This window comes from Papio anubis, chromosome 11, assembly GCF_008728515.1.
Source record: "Papio anubis isolate 15944 chromosome 11, Panubis1.0, whole genome shotgun sequence".
NCBI lineage: Eukaryota > Metazoa > Chordata > Mammalia > Primates > Cercopithecidae > Papio > Papio anubis.
Window position 1 is genome coordinate 57,861,340 of NC_044986.1, and position 22,391 is coordinate 57,883,730.

Here is a 22,391-nt window from a genome sequence, read left to right on the forward strand (position 1 = left end):
CAACCCATCTGGAATCAAATTAGATCAAGCTAAAAAATATGGGACACAGAATTTGGAGACTCGTCTTAACAGTATATATTGTGAGGTCTGGTTTTTCTAGGACCTGACCGAACATAAGCTGTAGAGCAAGTTTATCCAACCCATGGCCCGCAAGCTGCATGTGGCCCAGGACGGCTTTGAATGCGGCCCAACACACGTTCGTAAAGTGTCTTAAAACATTACGGGATTTCCCTTGTGATTTTTTTTTTATGCTCATCAGCTATTGTTAGTGCTAATGCATTTTATGTGTGGCCCAGGGCGATTCTTCTTCTTCCAGTGTGGCCCAGGGAACCTAAAAGATTCGACGTTCCCACTGTAAAGTATTGGATAGACTGGATATTGGGCCTCCAGCCAGGTCCATAGGCCTAGATGGACTCCCCTCTGTATGATGTGAATGTTTGCAAGTAACTGTAGAATATTTTTTAGTTCTTATGATGCTAAATTGGTTTTCCCCTCAATAGGAACGGCAAATTCAGGTAACATTTATGTAGATTAACTTGTGCCAGTCACAGTGTCGATTGCTTTAAAAATATTGTCTTATTTAATTCACATGCCACCTTATGAGAGAAATTGGTAAGAGTCAGAGGGGTTCAGTGACTCCTTAAGGTCACACAGGGTCTACACTAGCAAGTGAAGGCCCATCCTCTTAAATACTACATCAAATGTGCTGGCTTCGGGCTAAATCTAGAAAGCACTATACACATATAATAGTACCAGGAGTTCCATATGAACTTTTTTTTGTTGAGACAGAATCTAGCTCTGTCGCCTGGCCGGGCTGGAGTGCAGTGGCATGATCTTTGCTCGCTGCAACCTCTGCCTCCTGGGTTCAAGCAATTCTCCTACCTCAGCCTCCCAAGTAGCTGGGATTACAGGCACGCGCTACCACGCCCAGCTAATTTTTGTATTTTTAGTAGAGACGGGGTTTCACCATGTTGGCCTGGCTGGTCTCTGAAGCTCAGGTGATCTGCCCACTTTGGCCTCCCAAAGTGCTAGGATTACAGGCGTTAGCCACTGTGCCCGGCCATGAATTTCTTATTTAATCCTCACAACGGCACTATAATTTTGAAAACAGGTATTGCAGCATTCTCATTTTACATAGAAAGGAAATGAGGCCAGATGTAGTGGCTCATGCCTGTAATCCCAGCACTTTAGGAGGCCAAGGCAAGAGAAGCATTTGAGGCCAGGAGTCCAAGACCAGCCTGAGCAACATGGAGAAACCCCATATCTAAAAAAAGACTGAAAAATTAACCGGGTATGGTGGCCCACATCTGTGGTCTCAGCTACTTGGGATGCTGAAGTGGGAGAATCGCTTGAGCTCAGGAGGCTGAGGCTGCAGTGACCCATGATTGCATCATTGCATTCCAGTCTGGGCAACACAGCAAGACCCTGTCTCCAAAAATAAATAAATAAATAAAAAGAGACTCAGGTCACCTAACTACTAACAGTAAAGGTCAGTTATGAGGTATCATCCTACATTTTCCAATTAATTTTAAGTCTGGTATATTCTTTCATTACTCTAAATTTTCAAGAATACATTTTGTTTCTAGAAGCTTTTGCTATTTGAGTGGTTTAATCTTTTATATTTTAATCACATCACTAAATGTGATTTTTAAAAGAGCAAATATTTCAGTTCGATAAATGAAATTATAACTTCCCTAATTTTTAAAGCAATTATCTACAGAAAGACATTAGACATAGAAAAACAGTTTTAAAGATTCAACTATTTTCAGAAGGAAATAGTCATATAAATTATTTTTGTTTGATAAGTATAATTTCATCTAGAATTATAATCAATTATCTAAGAATTTCTCTTTTCTCTGCATCTCTAATTAATATCATTTTATTAATAAAATGATTCAGATTTTCCATTTATTTATGAATTGCTTTTATCCAACAGATTTTTCATTTCTGAAGCTACTTCCACTATTATCAAAAGAAGTTTATCATGGAGAGAGAAATGTACAATAATAATTGAATTCCACTTCGAATGATATAGGAAAACCTAGTTATCCAGAAATAATTCACTGTATCTGACATACATAAAAGATGATCTGGAGGGAGGCAATGGGAAATGAACCAATTGTAATTCATTAAACCAGATTTTAATTGTTGTATATAGTTTTTATGCTTCTTTCTAATTCCTGTAAGTAGAAAAGAAGCTATACTAAACAAATTACAAGTTCGTGTTTATAGTGTCTTCCTAATATTTTAAATTACTTTCCTTTCACCTTATTAGTAATTTTGGTATTTAGGGTAGAGCACTTACACCCCAGTGGGAAAGAGCAGCTGTTTAATCCAGAAATACCTGGTCCAGCAATCAGCCTATGTTCTCGTAACTTCTTTTAATCTCCACCCCCTCCCTTCCAAATCAACTCCATTACAACAAGTGTAATGTTGACTGATGACTTCAGAGAGAGAGAGAGACAGGGATTTGGTTGGTGGGGTCCACACTGAGCAGCACAATTCCCGCAGATCCCACATTCAGGCTCCCCGCTGACATTCACCTCCCCCAGGCGGCCAGTCCAGCCTGGCTTTAGTGTCTTTCTACTCTCCACCTCCAGCATCCTCGGTTTTATGTCCACATACCCATCGCTTTTCCGCAAACATAGGACAATCTGGCCAGTCCACTTACCTGACTCCATCTTCCCGGGGAAGGGTGGATAGTGTGTGTGTGGGTTGTAAATAATATTTTATCTGTCACAAGTAACACTGAGCATAATGGAACCAAATGAGAAAAGAAAATGGAAGTTTATGTTTTTATTACAGACACTTTAAAAGTTAAGTCTAAGGTGTTCTTTTTCAACTGGACAAATGCCACACAAGACAGTTTCGGGTGTTTGTTTGCGCTGGTGTGTAGCTGTGAGAGAATAGACGAGAATCACTGAGCTGTTTACTTCTGGTGGTGGTGGCCAGGTTGTGTCACTCTGTGCATTTTCATCCGGCTCTCACCAGCACCACAGGGCAGACATTTGAGAAACAGCTTACATGAGTTATAAGTCTGTGGCTGTGGAAAAGAAAAAAAAAAACTTGATGTTTTACATAAAAATCCATATTTCTGACTTCCATTGAAAATCTTCAGACCCAGATTTACACATGGAAACAATTGGCTAAAGCCCGGTGTTGATTGACTCCATTCATTTACATTTTCAGCTCTAAGTTCAGTTCTGCTGTCTAGTAACTGAACCTCCCATCTAAGTCTTCCATTCCTCACCAGCTGTCAAACATCTTTTTTTGTAGTTTTCATGCTTTTATTCTAAGATTGTAGAAAAAAGAAAAAACAAACCCTTTTCATTTTAAAGATTTTAAAGTACAATTTGAACTTTTTTCTTTTTTTAATCCTAAAATGGAATCATAAATTCTACAGACAATTGTGTAGCATATAGTAATTCACAAATGTTGGGGCGGGGTCAGTTGCTATTCCTGAGACAGAGTCTCACTCTGTCACCCATGCTGGAGTGCTGTGGCACCATCCCAGTTCACTGCAACCTCTGCCGCCCAGGCTCAAGCCATCCTCCCACCTCAGCCCCCCAAGTAGCTGGGACCACAGGCATGTGCCACCATGCCTGGCTAATTTTTGGAATTTTTGAAGAGACAGGATTTCGCCATGTTGCCCTGGCTGGACTCTAACTCATGGGCTCGAGTGATCCACCTACCTTGGCCTCCCAAAGTGCTGGGATTACAGACTTGAGCCACCATGTCCAGCCAGCTGCTATTCTTCTGCATAAAATGTATTAATGTGTTAAGAAGAAACAAGAGTTTTACCATTTATCCTCACAAATACTTAACAAAGTAAACTTTGGCACATTAAAAACATCTTAGATTATCTTATTCTGAAAACATCCATCAAAATAATACTTAAGATCTCTCTGGATTTTATTTCAGCACTACACATGTCTTTAGAGGACAGCATAAAATGGCTTGGAGAAGTTATGGCTGAAATAGGACCAACACATTCACAAAAAAGTGAGGACTGGAATATCTTTGATGTAAAACAAGCCAATGCTATCATTGATTACTTAAAAATCAGGTATGGATTATTTTCAGTAACATTTATTTTGCATTTCACATCTTCTGGAAAATGTCTGTTAAGTAAAAAGTAATTCAGTTTTTGGCAAATTCAGATATTTACAGAATTTATGCTGTAATTAGCCCAACCAATAATTAGGTAATTAAATCTTCTTTAAATTAGATGTTCAAATCTTTCATCTAATAACTAAAAGTCAGAACAGTGACTAGTTTGGCTAACTTTGCATTACCAGAAAAAAAGGTTTGCGTTTGATAAATATAATTTCATCTAGAATTAAAATAAATTAAGATTTCCGTTTTCTTTGCATCTCTAATTAATATTTATTAATAGGATGATTCAGATTAATCAGATGCAATTACAATAGACTCTATATTTTAGGTAGTTGATCTTTCCAACTACCTGATTCTACATTTTGAAGAGCAACATTCATTGCTATTTAAATATTTATTTTGAATGCTTTGTATTAGAAATTGAAGAGATTTATGAATATACTTCCTCAAATTTATTACATCCCCTGAAATATCTTGTAATATTGACCAATTAAACTCATTAAGTCTTTCTTACTGCTTAGAAAATGATGGAAGGAAAAGTATTTTTATTACAGTGATTCTTCATTGGTGAACTAAGAAATTTGTCTTTTTATATAATCTGTCACAAGGTCTCCAGTAGAGTCATGCATCTCTCTAAAGGGACATTTTTAGAGTTTGCAAATACTCAAACAAGAGTAGGTTAAAATCTTTTGTCAAGCTGAAAGCTTCTGCATAATATTTTTGTTTCTCTTATACTATATACTCCAGTGTTTTTCAACTTTAAAATTTAAAATTCTAAAATAAGAGTGCTGACTGATATCCTAGACATGCTCATGATTTGCTTGGCAAGGATTCTAGCTGAAATCTAGAAAGCTTTTTAAATGCTAGCGTGTTTAATATGATAAAGTTTATATATTGGTTTCTGGCATGAATTAATAATGTCATATGATATAATATGGTTTTTACGTAAGAGCATTTGATATAATGTGGTTTCTTAATATTAAAACAGAGCTCCTAAGGGGCATCTCTCAGTAAAAGCCGAAGTAGTTTTCATATCAATTAAAGTAAGGCAAGGTCCTTGTGTTGGGGGAGATGATGGCAATCCAGAATTGGAGGAGAGCCTATTCCTGAAGGTCTTTCTACCCGTCAGGGTTTGGGAATCACTGGGCAAGAGGAATTCTACTTTGCACATTGTGTTAGCATCCTTCTTTTCCTTCTCTATTTGAAAAATCCCAGTTTCTCTTGCAGAACACATTTTTAAAACTGAGCTAGCCCAGGAAGTTTCTAATGGGCACAGGGACTGATAGTTAACCAGGGCCACAAAACCCATGCCATAATGACCCCTTCTAGAAGGTAAAGGATGGCAGCTCTTTTCCCCTTCTTCTTGTCTCTCTGGGCAAATGTTCATTGACGTATTTCTTGACATTGTCCTTCAGAAAACAATTAAGTTAAGAGAGGATGTCACCTTTAGATCCTAACCAGGGTAATTTCGCATATTATAAATCCCTAATATTATTACTTCACTAAAAATAAAACGAAAAGTAGTATTTAAGAAATTAGTCAAAGTAAATCACAACAATTGTTGATGCTGTTAAGTCTTCATATTGTTATTTCAAAGAAATTATGCAATTTAAATATCCCTATTACAGAACTATAAAATATCAGTTAGTAGGATATCTGGAATTGATTCTGAAGTTGTGTAAAAGAAAATATGCTTTTCTACAACACCTGTTGAGAATCCCTCAAAAGTCCACAAATGAGAGTTTAGGGGGGACTGGGAGGAGGGGCAGCATCAAGAAGAATAACTAATAGATGCTGGGCTTAATACCTAAGTGATAGGTTGATCTCTACAGCAAACCACCATGGCACCCATTTAAACCTACACATCCTGCACATATACCCTCAAAGTGAAAAGTTGAAGGAAAAAAACAGTTTAATAACAACGAAATCATATAATATTTTTCATTTTGATTACTACAAAGCAATGTTATAAATATGAAGGCAACCCAGTTATCAAAAGTATAAGTGTTTGAATTTAACCCGATACTAAGTTTTCCCAACCACTAAAAGCCCTAGTCAATTTAGGTAGAGCAGTTTTTAGAACATGACCTATAGCACATGAAACTTAACTGACAATAAAATTGAAATTTCATTTGATGCCCTTAACACACTCTGTCATGTGTCTGTGATTTGAAAAAAACTAATACCAAATTTCCTCCCTTACATGACTGTAAGTACTGGCAAATCTAGCTGTACAAATCTAGTTTTACATTCGTACAATGTATTGTATAATGTATACAAATACAAATACTTCTGCAGCTTTTTAGTATAAAACATCATTTACATATATATGGCCCAAGTACACGTCTGTCATTGTGGATTCTACCTATTTATGGGAATTAGGCGATAGTAATCTCAGGTGTACACCCAATATAAGAGGCAGGTACCCAAAATAAGAAAATCAACCCTGCCGCTCTGTAAACCACAGGGTATTGCACTTCCAGGCATCGAGCCAGACATCTTGAATTATTTTCACTTCATCTCTCTTCAATTTAGAACTAAGACTAAATGTTTGACAAAATAATCTAGGAGGTTGAGTCAGTCAGAAGAGGAAGAAAATGCATTATCGCAGTTGAAGTGTCACTTTGTTCCCATACAGCACTACCTAATCGCTCCTGGTAAATCTGGACAAGTCCTGGCCTTGCCCCCAAGTCTGCACCTTTGACCACCACATCCAAATCACTCATTTTATTTTCAGTGTTAAGAAGTGAATTTCCCTCTTGGCATGGGACAACCTAATTCCTATATGCAGTGAAAAGAATAAGCCTGAAAGATTATGAAATTTCAGGAAGGAAGATCTATGAACTAAATTCTTTGTGTGACACAAGATAGAGAAAGGGAAATTTTATGCTGGTTCACTGAGAGGAAGCCAAGCTGTTTCCAAAATACTCTATAGTCTTTAATTTTTCTACTTAAAATCGGTTGTTGCCAGTGTAATATTTTTGACCTTAAGGCTTTCTCTAGATAACCAGTGTAAGTTAGGGAGAGTTTGAATTTATTTTGTGTCATTGAATTATCAGACTTCACTAATCTTGATGTATTTTTCTAGCCAACAAATCAAAGTAATGTCAAAAGCTAAGTTACTTTTCTGAATATTGATGAGTAATTTGAATGTACAAGAGGTTTTTTTCCCCAAAAAATACCATGACAGAGTCTGCACACCCATCACTTTTTAATGGATTGTGTTACTAGTGAGATCAACTGCTAATATAACTCAGAGAGACTCAGCTGCCTGAGGATTTCTTCATTGATTTCAAATGAATTGAAACTTTGATCCATTACAACATCCAGGAGAAGCCATTATTATACATGCTCTGTAGCTACATTTTGCAAATGTTAATTTCTCAGTTATATTAAAATCAATTTCCTTAAATAGCAAAAGGCACCAGAGTGAGAGAGAAACCACTAAGACAATTTTTTGTTCTTGGGCATTTTGCTGTATTATGAGTCTATTAATTTTCTCAACCAGCAGGAAGAGAACTAGAAAAATTCAAATATTATCACAAACAGGATATTAGAAGTCAGCCCTTCAGTAAATTTTTAACTCTTAATAATGCATTGCTCCTTAAACTTACTAGAATACTTATTTTAAGGACCTCCTATCCTTTGGTTCTTTATAGGGTTTTGTATGCTGACCACCTAGTCTTTAGGGTAAGAACTGAAGAAATGATCTTTTTTTTTTCTGTCGCCCAGGCTGGAGTGTAGTGGCACGATCTTGGCTCACTGCAAGCTCTGCCTCCTGGGTTCAGGCCACTCTCCCACCTCAGCCTCCCAAGTAGCTGGGACTACAGGCACCTGCCACCACGCCCGGCTAATTTTTTGTATTTTTAGTAGAGGTGGGGTTTCACCGTGTTAGCCAGGATGGTCTCAATCTCCTAACCTTGTGATCTGCCCGCCTTGGCCTCCCAAAGTGCTGGGATTACAAGCATGAAGGAATTATCTTTCTTAAATTAATGTTTCCCTTTCATGTGTGACCGAATATTCTGCAGAAAACTCAGACATTTTCTAAATGGATTTTAATTCATGCGCCCTCATTTTTCAGGTATTATTAGAGATTAATTTAACATTGAAACAGTTTGAGAATGTGAGAAGTAATTGATATAGAGGTAGATTATATAATTCAGTGCCATTTTTCCAGAGGAAAATGATTCCTGTTTGCAGCAAAACATAGCAAATAATGTGAAGTTTCATGTTATTTAGGAATGGTGCATTATTTGCTTTTAAGCTAGGAAAAGTCAAGATGCCATCCAATTTCTCCCTTATTTCTAACTTACCCACTCATTACAGATGGATTTACTGATATTATTCTAGGTATTGTGTTATATTGTCATCTCCTTAAAAACTAAAACTCTTAATTTCTTAGCATTTCCAGACAATTTCTTTTGGAATAAAAGAGGGTACTAACTCTATTTTGGTGTTTGATAGCATTAGCTTAGTCAATATGAAGTTTCCTTTAATAAATGTCTTTACATATTGTGGGGTTTTTTTTCCTGAAATCAACGTATCAGAGTGCACATTTATTTTATATTTCAGCTTATTTCAACACTACAAGCTATACGAGTTTATGTTCTTCTCTGCCAGGGAAGAAATTGTGATAGGAACTGAGGTAAGTAATTTATCTAGATGGAACCAATTAAGCAGAATCACTTAATGCATGCTGATCAGCATCTGGATCTTTAACTGCTTAAAGCAACTTCTTGTCAAGATTATTCAAGTGTTAATATAACCAACTCGTAGTTTGCAAAAAGAATAATTGTATAAAGCGATCTTTGGATTAGGAAAATAAGCTGTCTTTTGGCATTAAAAGCATTGTTAATCATTTATACTTTGTGTATTTATGGATTATTTGACAAAGTTCTATTGGATAGGTACATATGTCTTCAAAAAAATAAAATCAGAAAAACTGATAAACTAGTAATTTGCAAAAAGAATATAATTATACAAAGTAAATGTAATGATAACTCAGTGAAATCTCTTCTAATTTCGCTTTTTTTTTCATTCTACTCATTGTTTAAGACCTAATTTAAATCCCACTTCCTCAATGAATCAAACTTACCTTAATTGTATCATAATCCCAAACAAAAGGTTTAGACAAACTCTGTAATCAATCCTATTATTGTGTGCCAACTGATCTCTTATTGCTGAGTTTGGGCTACTGTCGCACCAATAAGCATATCAATATTCACCGTGTTATATGGTTTCCTAATTGTTTCCTGTGAGTTGATATAGTCAGTACAACTCAACAGTAATTTTCCTGAAGACAAGGATATCTGCTGCTTTTCTGCTACAGCATATAGTACAATGTTGGATACAGTAACCCCTCAATTAATACTACATAAACAATTCAGTGCCTAGGACAGCAGTTCTACAATGAAAGGTCTATCTGGAGACACTTTCAAACAGGCTTTCTTATAGTCATATATTTGTAATTCCTAGAAATGAATCCTGAGTAGGAAAACATTTTTTTTTACTTTATTTTGTTTTATTTTATTTTTTATTATACTTTAAGTTCTGGGATATATGGGCAGAACGTGCAGGTTTGTTAAATAGCTATACACATGCCAGGTGGTTTGCTGCACCCGTCAACCCGTCATCTACATTAGGTATTTCTCCTGATACTATCCCTCCCTGTACTCCCCACTCCCCGACAGGCCCTGGTATGTGATGTTCCCCTCCCTGTGTCCATGTGTTCTCATTGTTCAACTCCCACTTATGAGTGAGAACATGCAGTGTTTGGTTTTCTGTTTCTGTGTTAGTTTGCTGAGAATGATGGTTTCCAGCTTCATCCATGTCCCTGCAAAGGACATGAACTTATCCTTTTTTTATGGCTATATAGTATTCTATGGTGTATATGTGCCACAGTTTCTTTATCCAATCTGTCATTGATGGGCATTTCGGTTGGTTTCAAATATTTACTACTGTGAATACTCCTGCAATAAACATGTGTGTGCATGTGTCTTTATAGTAGCATGATTTATAATCCTTTGGGTATATACCCAGTAATGGGATGGCTGGGTCAAATAGTATTTCTGGTTCTAGATCCTTGAGGAATTGCTACACTGTCTTCCACAATGGTTGAACTAATTTACACTCCCACCAACAGTGTAAAAGCATTCCTGTTTCTCCATATCCTCTCCAGCATCTGTTGTTTCCTGACTTTTTAATGATTGCCATTCTAACTGCCAAGAGATGGTATCTCATTGTGGTTTTGATTTGCATTTCTCTAATGATCAGTAATGATGAGCTTCTTTTCATATGTTTCTTGGCTACATAAATGTCTTCTTTTGAGAAGTGTCTGTTCATGTCCTTCACCCACTTTTTGACAGGGTTGTTTGTTTTTTTCTTGTAAATTTGTTTAAGTTCCTTATAGATTCCAGGAAATCATTTTAAGGAGACTAAAGATGCCATTAAAAAATAGTGCTTTTGTAGGTCCTCAATTACTTTAGGGGGCTTTGCTGCCTCCTAGAAGTACCAGGGACAAGAGTGGCAATAATCAGAAATAAACAGTGAGTAAGGGGATATTCACATTACCTTTGTAATTTTCCTGATATTAAGAAACACATGGAACATGCCAGCTATTCTGACTTCCTGGGTATTGTTATTCTGGAATTTATAAATTACTTGCTTCATAAACACCTCAGTCACCATCCCTCACTCTTCATTTGGGTACTTGTTCTAATGCCAGCCTTTTAAAAGTGAACTGCCAGAAAACAAGGAACCCTTTTTGCTTCTGACTTTCCTAAAAATTACTTCTTTGCAGTCTCCTCATACTGTAGCTTAAATTAGGTGTCACTTGACAAAGTTTCACTGAAAAACGTTTCCATTTCAGAATTACATCATATCGTGTGACAGCCCTTGCAATAATTATCAGTTTGGAATATAATCCTATCTCATCTATTCAAGCAAAACTTTGGGGAAATGATAGTGGCTTCAATAACAGCATAAGTAGACATTTAGAGTGATCAAGAAAAAATTTCAGAAAGAACTCCCTTTTCCTTTGTTAATTACACAATCATGCCTTTCTTCTATATTGTAAGGATATATTTAGGTGACATTTACACTATGGAAAGATAAAATGGAGAAAGTAGACAGGGATTGGCTGCTTTATTTTCCATTGTCATTTGTATTTTCCCCAGGCTGACCAGGGCAATTAAAAAAAAAAGTCTTTAAGAGAATGATGTTGGGTCTTTAAGAATTAGGCCCCTCATGGCATTTTAAAGGATTAGTGAAAGTATTTTATGACATTTTAGAAGTGTTTGCTAACCTTTGGTACAAATATCTGTTTTTTAATTAACAACCTTTCATGGAGGAGGTAGGGGCCTGCCCCAGTAATATGATTATTCATGCTGATATCAGGGCTCTGGGACCAAATAATGGCCGCAAGACAAACACACGAATGTTTGAAATTTAACTCTTAGGCAAGCATTCAAGTTAGATAACACTGATGAAATTTAGTTTCTTTAATCATGGATAGATGAGAAAAAAACATAAATCCCCTCTAATCATAGAAGTGTCCGTTTCATAAGTGAGAACAGAGTGATGAAATAGAATATCACCATTTGTCAACCTTTAATAAAATAATAGATCTAGGCAATGATGATGAGTAGCTCCTGACATCACAAAAAGAAAGAAAACCAGACATCACTTGCTTGTTAATAAAATTATACAAAACCCCATATAAATTGCTCTTGCAGTTTGAACTGGATAGTCTTTTAGTCGGTCTTCTAACACTAACTTCCCATTTACTGGAAATATGGAAGATAAAGGAATATGTTAAGGATATCACAAAAAGGCAATTAGCAAACCAGGGTATAGAAGATTCTATAGGACAGAAGACATGGAATATTCAACAAATAAATTGCAAAGAAATAACAAAAACATAAAAGGTGAACCTGTGGATTAAAAAATGACTGAATCAAATTCAATGTAGGTATCTTATTTGGATCCTACTTCAAACAGACAGATAGACAAGCCAAACAACAAAACAAAACAGTTATGAGACCATCGAAGCATTTGAATATTGGCCACATAGTTGATGATGACTGTTACTAATTCCTGGAACTTGTTAGTATATTCCTTTACATGGTAAAAGGGACTTTGCAGATTTGATTAAGTTTATGAATTTGAGATGGAGCGATTATTCTAGATTACTGAAGTGGGATCAATGTAATCTCCATGTAAGAGAAAGAGAAAGACAGGAGGGTCAGAGTCAGAAAAAGGGAGATTTGAAGATGTCACACTGTTGGCCTGGAAGTTGGAGGAAGAGGCCACAACTTTATCAACTGTCTTGTCATCTCCTTCTCATAGTTCTTTTTAATCCTTAATTATTATTGTTCATTTTTCTTAAATATGAAATTTAGAAATAAACCTGTGCATATGTGGATTTTTAGTATGTGGCATATACAAATATTTAGTAAATTGGCATGTAAAGTTACTTGGGATGATTGGCTATATGTTTGTTAAAAACAAATTAGATTTTTACCTTATACCAAACTTAAAACTAAATCCAATTTATTAAGAGTTTCATTTCCCGTAATGGAAGACATATTCCTTAATGGCAAACTATAATTTGGTCAACACTTCCACTGAGAACAACTGGAAAAACTGGACAAGATTGTTTTAAGACTTAAATATTTGAAAGCTCAGCTAGCAAAGCTCAAAAAAGATTATGAGCCTGACAGTCACAAATGCTTTCTACCTATAGGCATCTACAAGTTTGGAAAAGGTGGCTAAGAAACTTAAAAGCTGAGAAGTGAAGCTTTGGTAGACACATGGAGCTAGGAGAACAAAAATTGGAGGGGGAAGAGAATATAGCAAATTTTACAAGTAGCATGTTGGGTCTGCACAAGACCACATTGTAGGACATCAGCCCTAACTACCATGGACTGAACTTCAATTCCAAATTTTCTCCATTTCTGGTGGATTCAGGTTAGCTGTGTATAGTGTTGTTAACTTCCTCTGTAAAATAAAATCATGCTACACTCCAGATTGTATCAACAGTGTTTCATAACCAATGTCTGTTACATAATAAAAATCACACAGAAAAAAATAGACCACAAGTGTTCCAGATGATGGAGTAATTGGTCATGTACTTGAAAATAATTATCCTTAAGAAATATTCTAAAAAATATTCTTGAAAATAAAATATATAAATTTTAGCAGATAAAAATGATTACAATATTAAATGGAAGTTCTGAAATAGAAAAATACAATAAAAATTCAAAACCAAGTGGATGTGTTTAACAAGTTAGTCCGTAGCTAAAGAGAAAAATTGGTAAACTGGAAGATAAATCAAAAGAAAAAATCTAAAATAAAGCATGGGGATGCAAAAGCATGGTAAACACAGAAAATGGATGAGAGAGTATGGATATAGTAAAAGGTATAACGAGAGAACAAAAGTCAATTCTAGAATGAGAATATAGAAGTCACATGTGAAGAGTTAATTTTCCAGAACTAGTCAACACCATTAGGACACAGATTTAGGATTTACTTGAACCTCAAATACATGTCAATCCCCACCTAAGCATATTATAGTAAAATGTCTAAAAACGAAAGATGAAGACAGTCTTAAAACCGGCCATAGAAAACAAAAGATATATGTCCTTCAGAGGAGCAACAATAAGACTGACAGCCAACTTCTCAACAGTAACAATGAGAGCCAGAGGACCACAAAGTAATTCCAAATCGTCTTAAGAAAATAACTGTCAATCTAGAACTTCATTCCAAGAAAAAACACTTTCTGTGATAAAATAAGAAAAAGGCAAACAAGGCAGCGCAAACATGGGCAAAGAATATGAACAGACAATATGAGGATTTTAATAAAGGGATTTTTAGATTAAAAAAATAAGAAAATTTATTACAAACAGAAACACACTAAAGGAAGTACTAACGGGTGCTCTCTGGGCATAAAGAAAATGATTCCAAACAGCAAGTGAGAGAAATAGAAAGGAATGAAGAGCAAGTAAAACGGGACAGATTAGGATGGATGGATGGATGGATAGATAGATAGATAGATAGATAGATAGATAGATAGATAGATAGATCTAAATTAATATCAAACGTGTTACACAAAATGTTTTGTGAGGTTTAAAATACACAATGACAATAGCATATAAGTTGAGAGCGAGGTAAGTGAGTCAGTTTTCTAAGCCCCTCCTGTTGTTTGAGGAAAGTAAAAGTACTTATTTATAAATATTTAATAAGTTGAGGATGCATATTATATCCTTGGGGTAAGCATTGAATAAATGACAATGCTAAGCTAAGAGAGGAGGAAGATGGAACAACAAAATCAGTTGAAGTACTAAATTTAAAATGCAAAACTATAGTAATAAATATAAGAAAAATATTAAGGAAAATAGTTTAATTGTGGAATTGGCTATATAAATTTTTTTAACATGTGATGAAAAATACTGTGAATAAAATTTTGTTAAGTCACTGGGAGAAAACATTTGCAAATTAACATACGAAGGTCAAAAAAAAATTTTTTTTTATCGTTTTACAGATGGGGTCTCATTCTTTTCCTCAGGCTGGAATGCAGTGGTATGATTACAGCTCACTGCAGCTTTGAACTCCTGGGCTCAAGTGATCCTTCCACCTCAGCCTCCCATGTAGCTGGGACTGCAGACACACACCCTCATACCCAGCTAATTTTTTTTTTTTTTTTTTTGGTTGAGATGGAGGTCTCACTTTGCTGCCCAGGCTGATCTTGAATTCCTGGCCTCAAGAGATCCTTCAGCTTCAGCCTCCTAAAGTGCTAGGATTACAGGTGTGAGCCACCAATTCCAGCCCAAAAATATTTTATACACAAATAGTTTCTTTGATAAAATAAGAAAAAGGCAAACAAGGCAACAGAAACATGGGCAAAGAATATCAACAGATAACATACTTTACCAATAAACAGATACAAAGATATCCAACCTTAATAGTTATCAAGGACCTGCAAAAAAATATGTGTTTCTTAAATATAAGATTGGCTAACAGTAAAAGGATGGAATAATATCTTGTAAATGAGGCTGCAAGAAAACATAGCTATATTTAGTTGGTGCAATGTTAAATTTGTAAAGCCACTGTAGAGAGAAGATTGGCAAAATCTATAAAGTTTTTGTGAATGTGAATATCTTTCTTCCCTAAATTCAAAGTATCTTCTCTATAGACATATGTATTCATATTATATAAAGCTATTCATACCTGAATATTCATCAAAGCATGGTTTATTACAGCTAAAAATTGCAGAAGGTAAATCAGAAGGGAAATACTTTATTTAAATGAAGTACTCAATAAATACTTCATGTGTACATTCATTTAAATAAAATGAAGTACAATCACACTATAAAAAACTATCAAGTCTTTAGAATGAATGTAGTAGATTCCTATGTATGGTTATGTTAATATCTCTACCATATATTCTTAATTTAAAAAGTGTAGAAGTAGAACAATATGAATAGTGTTCCCATTTATTTTTAAAAGCAAATAAAAATGAAAATATATAGACGTGTATATGCATGTAAGTGATTGTATAAAAACCAAAAGAATTTATATTAACAATTAATATGGCTTACCTTTGGGTAGTTGGGTAGAAATAGGAATGGAACAGGATGTGAAAAGGGACATTTTATTCTGTATATTTCAGATTTAATGTTAGGCTTTTACAATGTGAATGTCTTCACATATTTTTGTACAATAATAAAATTGTTCCCTAGTTCATTCCCGAGAAGTATAGTACTAAGGCACATTTTGTGAATTAAGTGCAGCATATAAACAAGCTTATATACTAACATATTGATAGAGTGACTTCATCTGGGTTTTTACAAGATGAAAGGCTGCATGGGAAAAAATACGTGAACTCTCAATCCATAAAATTAAGTGCTTTACAAGTGTGTTGCTACCATATTAAAATTTTCAATATAAACTAGGTTTAGCTAAAAAGTCATTTATAGAGTAAAAATCTGGTGTTGTGCTATAACATCCCAAATTTTCCCCAAGAAAATAAAATTTATATCATGAATTATGCATATTTATCATATTGTAAAAATATTTATTCAGCTTAATTTCACCAAAGTGGCAACACATCAAATCTTAGATCATTTTTATTTTCAAAGGTTATATCCTATGTATGCATTTCAACACACACACACATATATACGCATTTGTGTTTGGATATAAAAACATAAGAATAAATCTGCTTTAATAATTTCTCTAACTTACAAAATGTGATAGATAGGTATAGCTTTATTTGTAACCATTTAAGCCAACTCACTCACTCAGTTTCAAGATTTTATTTTGCAGCATGGACATTTTTCACATAAGCCCCTTTGCACAGCTCCAGGGGCACCATTCACATTGCAGTCCACGTGTTTAATGGAGTTGTGCATTGTACAGACCATGCAGTCATTGGTGGAGGCCCTGTTTTCGAAAGCGGTTCTGTAGCAGAATCTGACTATAATAAATATGATATATTTAGAAGGATATTTAAAGAAAATCATAAACATGCCTAAGTGGTTACCTTGACTAGAGTCACATTTTGGCAGCCTTTCATAACCCGAAATAATACCACTTAAGGTCAATAAATGTACCTCTCTAAAGTCAGTGAATGTCAACTGTATATAATTTCATGTTCTGAGCACTTATTCCTATAGCAAAAACAAAATAAAACACTTTTCCCTTCCTTATTTCAAAACCCACACAGATTGTGGGTGTTAATGACACTATGCTTAAACATCGTTAGCTTTGTGGCAGAAAATAACCATATAAAAACATAAATTTTATTTTCTTTCTTTAAACTATAAGGTTATAGTGTCCTGAATAAACAAACTATGAGACTTATGTAAACATTCACCCTTTTAAGAAAAAAAAGGACCAAAACAGCATTGCACATTAGATCATATTTTGGAAAGGAGGAAGGCAACTGAAGCATAGCCATAAAGATACCTTTTTTCTCTTCAGTTTACCCTTGAGATGTACCTATCAAAATAATCTAAACTTATCCAGATGATGTTTTTAATCTTGAAAAAGGCTTTTTTCTTGTTGGATGATCCTATTAGCAAACTACTGGAAGGGAAAATCATACAGGGCATAATTTGTAGTTTGACCTACTCACATTGGGTGTTGCTAAAGAAAATCAATCAGAAATTGTTGTGTTAAAATAACTCTACCTGCTCTACCTGGCATGTGTGACTAACTGACTTTAGAATCTATCATTTAAAGAAAATGGTTGATTCTTGGATATACAATTTATCAAACTTCACTCCAGTCCTTTTTCTCCAAAGCACAGAAAAATAATCATCCCTCTCTAAATATAAATCTTTTAAGAGAAATTCAAGGAATCTGTCTCCAGCAAAATAATTGATAAATGGCAGGAGCATAATTTAAAGATGATTTCCATCACAGATCACATGGCATCTCAACTCTTGAGTCTGTCACCCAAGTCTTCCCATCTGTTGCCCCAGGAGCATCAATCTTAGCTCCTCTGTGACCGGTTCTCTGATTGAGCTAGGTTGGCCTTTTCGTAATTACAGCTTTCTCATTTCCCTCTGCCTTGCAGTATGAGGCTGTTCTTACTGCTGCCTGAAAAGTTCTCCAACACTTTTCTACCAACCCATGCCTACTATCCCCTCATAGCTTCGTCTGAGAGACACTTTTCTTACAGAAAAAAAAAAGTGAGCAAAGAAGGAAGGAATACAAAGTACTTTCTCTTACATTACCTTTTGCTTGTTATTTCCCCAACATTAAACGTCTTGTTCAAAAACACTGTCATCATACACGCTCCTAGAAATTGACTTCTAATTATAAAGTGATACCTCAAGCAACCAATTACTATCTATAATTCCATGAGATCCGGGTAACTGACATTATTGTTTCTCCTGTTTTTCTGCGTATAGGAATTACATACATTCACCTAGTGTTCAATAACTGTTTACTAAATCAATTAATGTAAAGGAGGAACGTTTTATTTTATTGATTAGTTACACAAAGTTATGTTTGGAAAATATTATTTTGGTGTGTAGACTGAAAAAGCTAGATCAATCTCTTAAATTATTAATCATTAAGTCCATGACCAGGAAATTAAAAGCTGGTAATAGAATAACACATGTTTATATTAGTCATGTTTTTTATTATAAACTGCCTTATATGGACCACCTTGGGAAATGGCTAACTATAGCCCACTGTAAGTCAAGACTGTAAGATACCAGAGGCCACTAATATTATTGACTATATCAAAATTTAAATTTTCTATTCTAGGGGAAGGAAAGGAAACATCATAAACGAATTTAAAAATCAAACTCTAAAAATAAAATTTCCAGTATAAATGACAAAAAAGACATAATAGTCTTAATATTCTATATAATCAATAAGAAAAAGGTCACCACACTAATGGGAAAATTAACAAAGCATATTTACAAGAGAAAATATATAAATAGCCAATAAACTTATGCAAAGATTTTCACCCTTTATAGTAAGTACCCAAAGAAACGTAGATTCAACAAAAATCAAATTCTCGAAAATTAAAATGAAACCATTGGCTTGTGAGAATGTGATGAATGGCATTCTCATACATCACTGGGAAGAATGTAAATTGGTAAACTTTTCAGAGAGTGGTTTGGCAAGATATATCAAATTTTTTATTTGTATTTACCTTTTGAGCCAAGGATTGTCCTTCACTGGGTTTATCCCAAGTAGATAATCAGACAATGGGCAGAAATATGGGTGCATATATTTGATTATAATGGAAAAAAACTGTGGAGTAGCCAAATGTCTGTTATTAGAAGGAAGTTTAAAATTCTTATGGTGCCTCTATATAATTCTGTCATCATTAAGAGTATTCATATAGTGTTGTACTTACAATGGAAAGTTATTCACACTGTGTTAATTATTTGATAACAAGCTACTAAATTGTGTCCATTGTGACTGCAGTTTATAGTTTTACATCCACATCTGTGTATGTATATGTACACATACACAGAAAGAACATATACATATGTATATGTATACATTTATAGTTTTACATCCACATCTGTGTCTGTAGAGAACAAGTCCCGAAGGACATACATCAAATTGTTAGCAGTAGTCCTGGGTTGTCAAGAAAATGATGAAGAGCATTTGATGTCGATGGTATACCAGATAATCTTCGCTTTCTCTTTCCTTTGTACTTGTCTTTATGAAATTATTTTTCTGAAATTATTTTTTGCAATCAGCATGTATTATAGCATATATACATGTTCTCGTTTTTAAAAAGTAACAGCTTAAACTACCAAAGTTTTACTCCATTCCCTTTTATTTTCCTTACTCAGCATTATTTCTTCTTTTCTTGCTTATTTAACTTTTTAAAAATGCATAACATTATAAAAATGTCTGTTTTATTTTGAACAGATGCATTTCATGTTTATGTGATTAGGCAGTGCTCTTTTTCCCTAAAGCAAAAGGTTCTATTGCAAATGAAGATTTAATTATTACTCGAGGATGAGTATGTTATTATTCATGAGTTATATAAGTCATAAAAAATGTCCAGGGTGGTAACAATACGACCTAGAAAACAAGGGCTTTAGCTAAGGGGATTTACTCTGCTATTTATGATACTATCTGGCCAATAGATGGCAGGACTTGGGGGGATGAATGCAGTCTAAGAAAAATTGTGTTTCCATTCTGTGATTACAAACCCACAGAATCCATTAATAATCCATACTTCTGGCTTAAAGTGTTCTTTTCAGTCTTTTTTAGGATGCCCAGAAGTAAACTCTATCAGGTTCAGCAACCCACATTTTGAAGTGAACATTTTCAAATCAAATGTTTTCAAAGGAAAATAACCTGGATTTTCCAGGACCAGAGGCCTCTGAAAAAGAAAAGATTCAGAGTGGATATAATAACTGTCTTCAAATCTAAAGGACTAGCAAGATAAAGAAGAGATTTGTCTTGTCTGCATAACTCCCAGATGGCAAACCAAAGATCGCTGGATCTTCTAGGGAGGATTTTTACTAAATAAATGCAATCCCTTTCTAAATATAGAAGTATCTAGAAATGGAAGGGATGAAATGTGGGAGGGCAGAGGTTTAGGCCTTCCTCAGTTTTATACTACCAACTCTCAGCACAGGTCCTGGCAGACAGATGGCACTTTAAGTTTGTTGGAATGAATTGAGAGGTAATAGGTTACATCTTCATTGAATATATTTCAAGTTTAGCAATATGGCTTTTGTTGAATGATATTTTCTGAAGTTGTTTAAAGCACTAGAAGGAAAATTGAACTAGATGATCTATGAGTATGTGACCATCACACCCAGATTTTTCTAGGATTTTTTAGGACTTTCAATTTAAACTATTTTGTCCTATTCTTCCCACGAGTATACTTCCAAATGTTATTCTCATTAGTAAAGTACAAAATTTATGATCAGCCAGTCTTACTCTGGGTAGCAATTACTAATAGAATGACAAAGTGAATTCCTTTCTATGGGCTGGAAATCATGTAGGATTGCTTACAGTTGGAGTGGATAAATGCAGTTGTTTATAACTAAAAGGTCACTTACCATAAATATGTAGCTGGCTCTATCTTGGTGAATGCAGACTTACATGTCAATGTAAGTCAACCAAGACTCTAGGGTGATATATTTTTATTGATTTTTTTTTTTTAAAAAGAAGATTTTGATCACAGTTCTATAATATTGGGCCACATACTAATGTTTTCATAGTGTTTAAGTTGGCTTATGAGGCCACTCTTTAGGCTTGGTGAGTGTTTGACAGATGGCTGAGAATATACAAGCAGATATGCATTGTGCAGGAAAGCATGCAAGTGAAGAGTCAATTAAGAAAGAATAAACATGCTTAGAAAGAGGCCACCTGATTGGTATTCTGATGGCAGAATTGAGAAACTTTCTATGCAAATTATGCAGCTGCATCGGCACCATTGACATTATAGGAGTGAAGAGGGAAAAAAAAAAACAACAAAGTTCTCTGTGGCAAAATAGCTCTGTGCTCGATCAAGGAAATAATATAAGGGGAGATGTGGTAGAGGGAAGTTGCTTTTTCTTCTGTTCGCCTGAACCACTAATGACCACAGCACAAGTGGCAAGTTTGACTGATGAATATGGAGTGTCATAGCTCCCAGAGCACTGATTTTGGACTAAGAAGAATTTAGATGAGAGATGCAACCTACTTTCCCTTATTTCAAGATTTGCATGCCTGGTACATACAGTATCATATAAATGTACCAAAGCTTGTGAGGAGGCGCGCGCGCACACACACACACACACACACACACGTACACATGTCATACTCTAAACAGCGGGAGGACCAAAGAGATAGATCATCCATTATTCTAGGAATTTTTTTCTGCTCCTATTCAATACACAGTAACTTAAAGAATAAGGGACTTTCATATAAAAAAGATGAAGTATTTTAGATTGGAAAAAAAGACATAATATAAGCTCACAAATGAACCCAGTTATTTTGCTTCATTTAAAGAGTGGAAATCTGACTTGAATGATATTTTCCTCAGTAATAAGCAAAATACATTAAATAAATACAACATACTAATATTCATGACCTGGAGCAACTCATGTGTCTTCTATGAAGACTTTTCTGACTTCTGTAGACCATGCTGAATCCTCCCTCCTGTAGACCACCATTGATTTGAACTAAGGCACTGTGCTTTTTGGTATCAATTTATATGTAATCTGACTTTAGCCAGGCGGCCTTCAAGCCTGCCTCTGCTCTCTCTCGCGCTCTCTCACGCTCTCTCTCTCACTCACACACACTCTCTCTCTCTCTCTCTCTCTCACATATGCACTCACATAAACTCCTCTTGCTGCCCCCTACACACAACTGATTCCTAGGAGCTTGAGGGAAATGGTGACTCCTTACTATATATCTTTAGCTTTCTTTAAAAGCTCAGCCCAAAGATGATACATAGGGCATCACACAGAGACCTGGATACTCTCCTAAGTTTTCTGTTAGTTTTAAAAATATGTGCAAAGGCCAGGCGCAGTGGCTTACACCTGTAATCCCAACACTTTGGGAGGCCGAGGTGGGCAGATGGAACACTTGAGGCCAGTAGTTCGAGACCAGCCTGGCCAACGTGGTGAAACCCCCCCCCATCTCTACTAAAAACACAAAAAGAATTAGCTGGGCATGGTGGCAGGCACCTGTAATTCCAGCTACTCAGGAGGCTGAGTCAGGAGAATCGCTTGAACCTAGGAGGTGGAGGTTGCAGTGAGCCGAGATCGTGCCACTGCATTCTAGCCTGCGTGACA

The 22,391-nt window shown here is 35.3% G+C and overlaps 1 protein-coding gene across 4 annotated transcripts in view; it reads left to right on the plus strand.

Moving 5' to 3' along the window:
* The window catches only part of CABCOCO1 (ciliary associated calcium binding coiled-coil 1), a 104,358-nt gene that overhangs the window by 18,798 nt on the left and 63,169 nt on the right, over positions 1–22,391 (plus strand). For 3 of the 4 annotated variants that reach the window (XM_009214862.3, XM_031652213.1, XM_009214863.4), the window contains exons 4-5: positions 3,922–4,066; positions 8,689–8,761. In XM_009214862.3, coding sequence (XP_009213126.2) covers positions 3,922–4,066; positions 8,689–8,761 — 218 coding nt within the window. Of the gene's footprint in view, positions 1–3,921; positions 4,067–8,688; positions 8,762–19,859; positions 22,161–22,391 lie in introns of those variants that run through there. The other variant, XM_031652212.1, reaches the window with a different exon arrangement.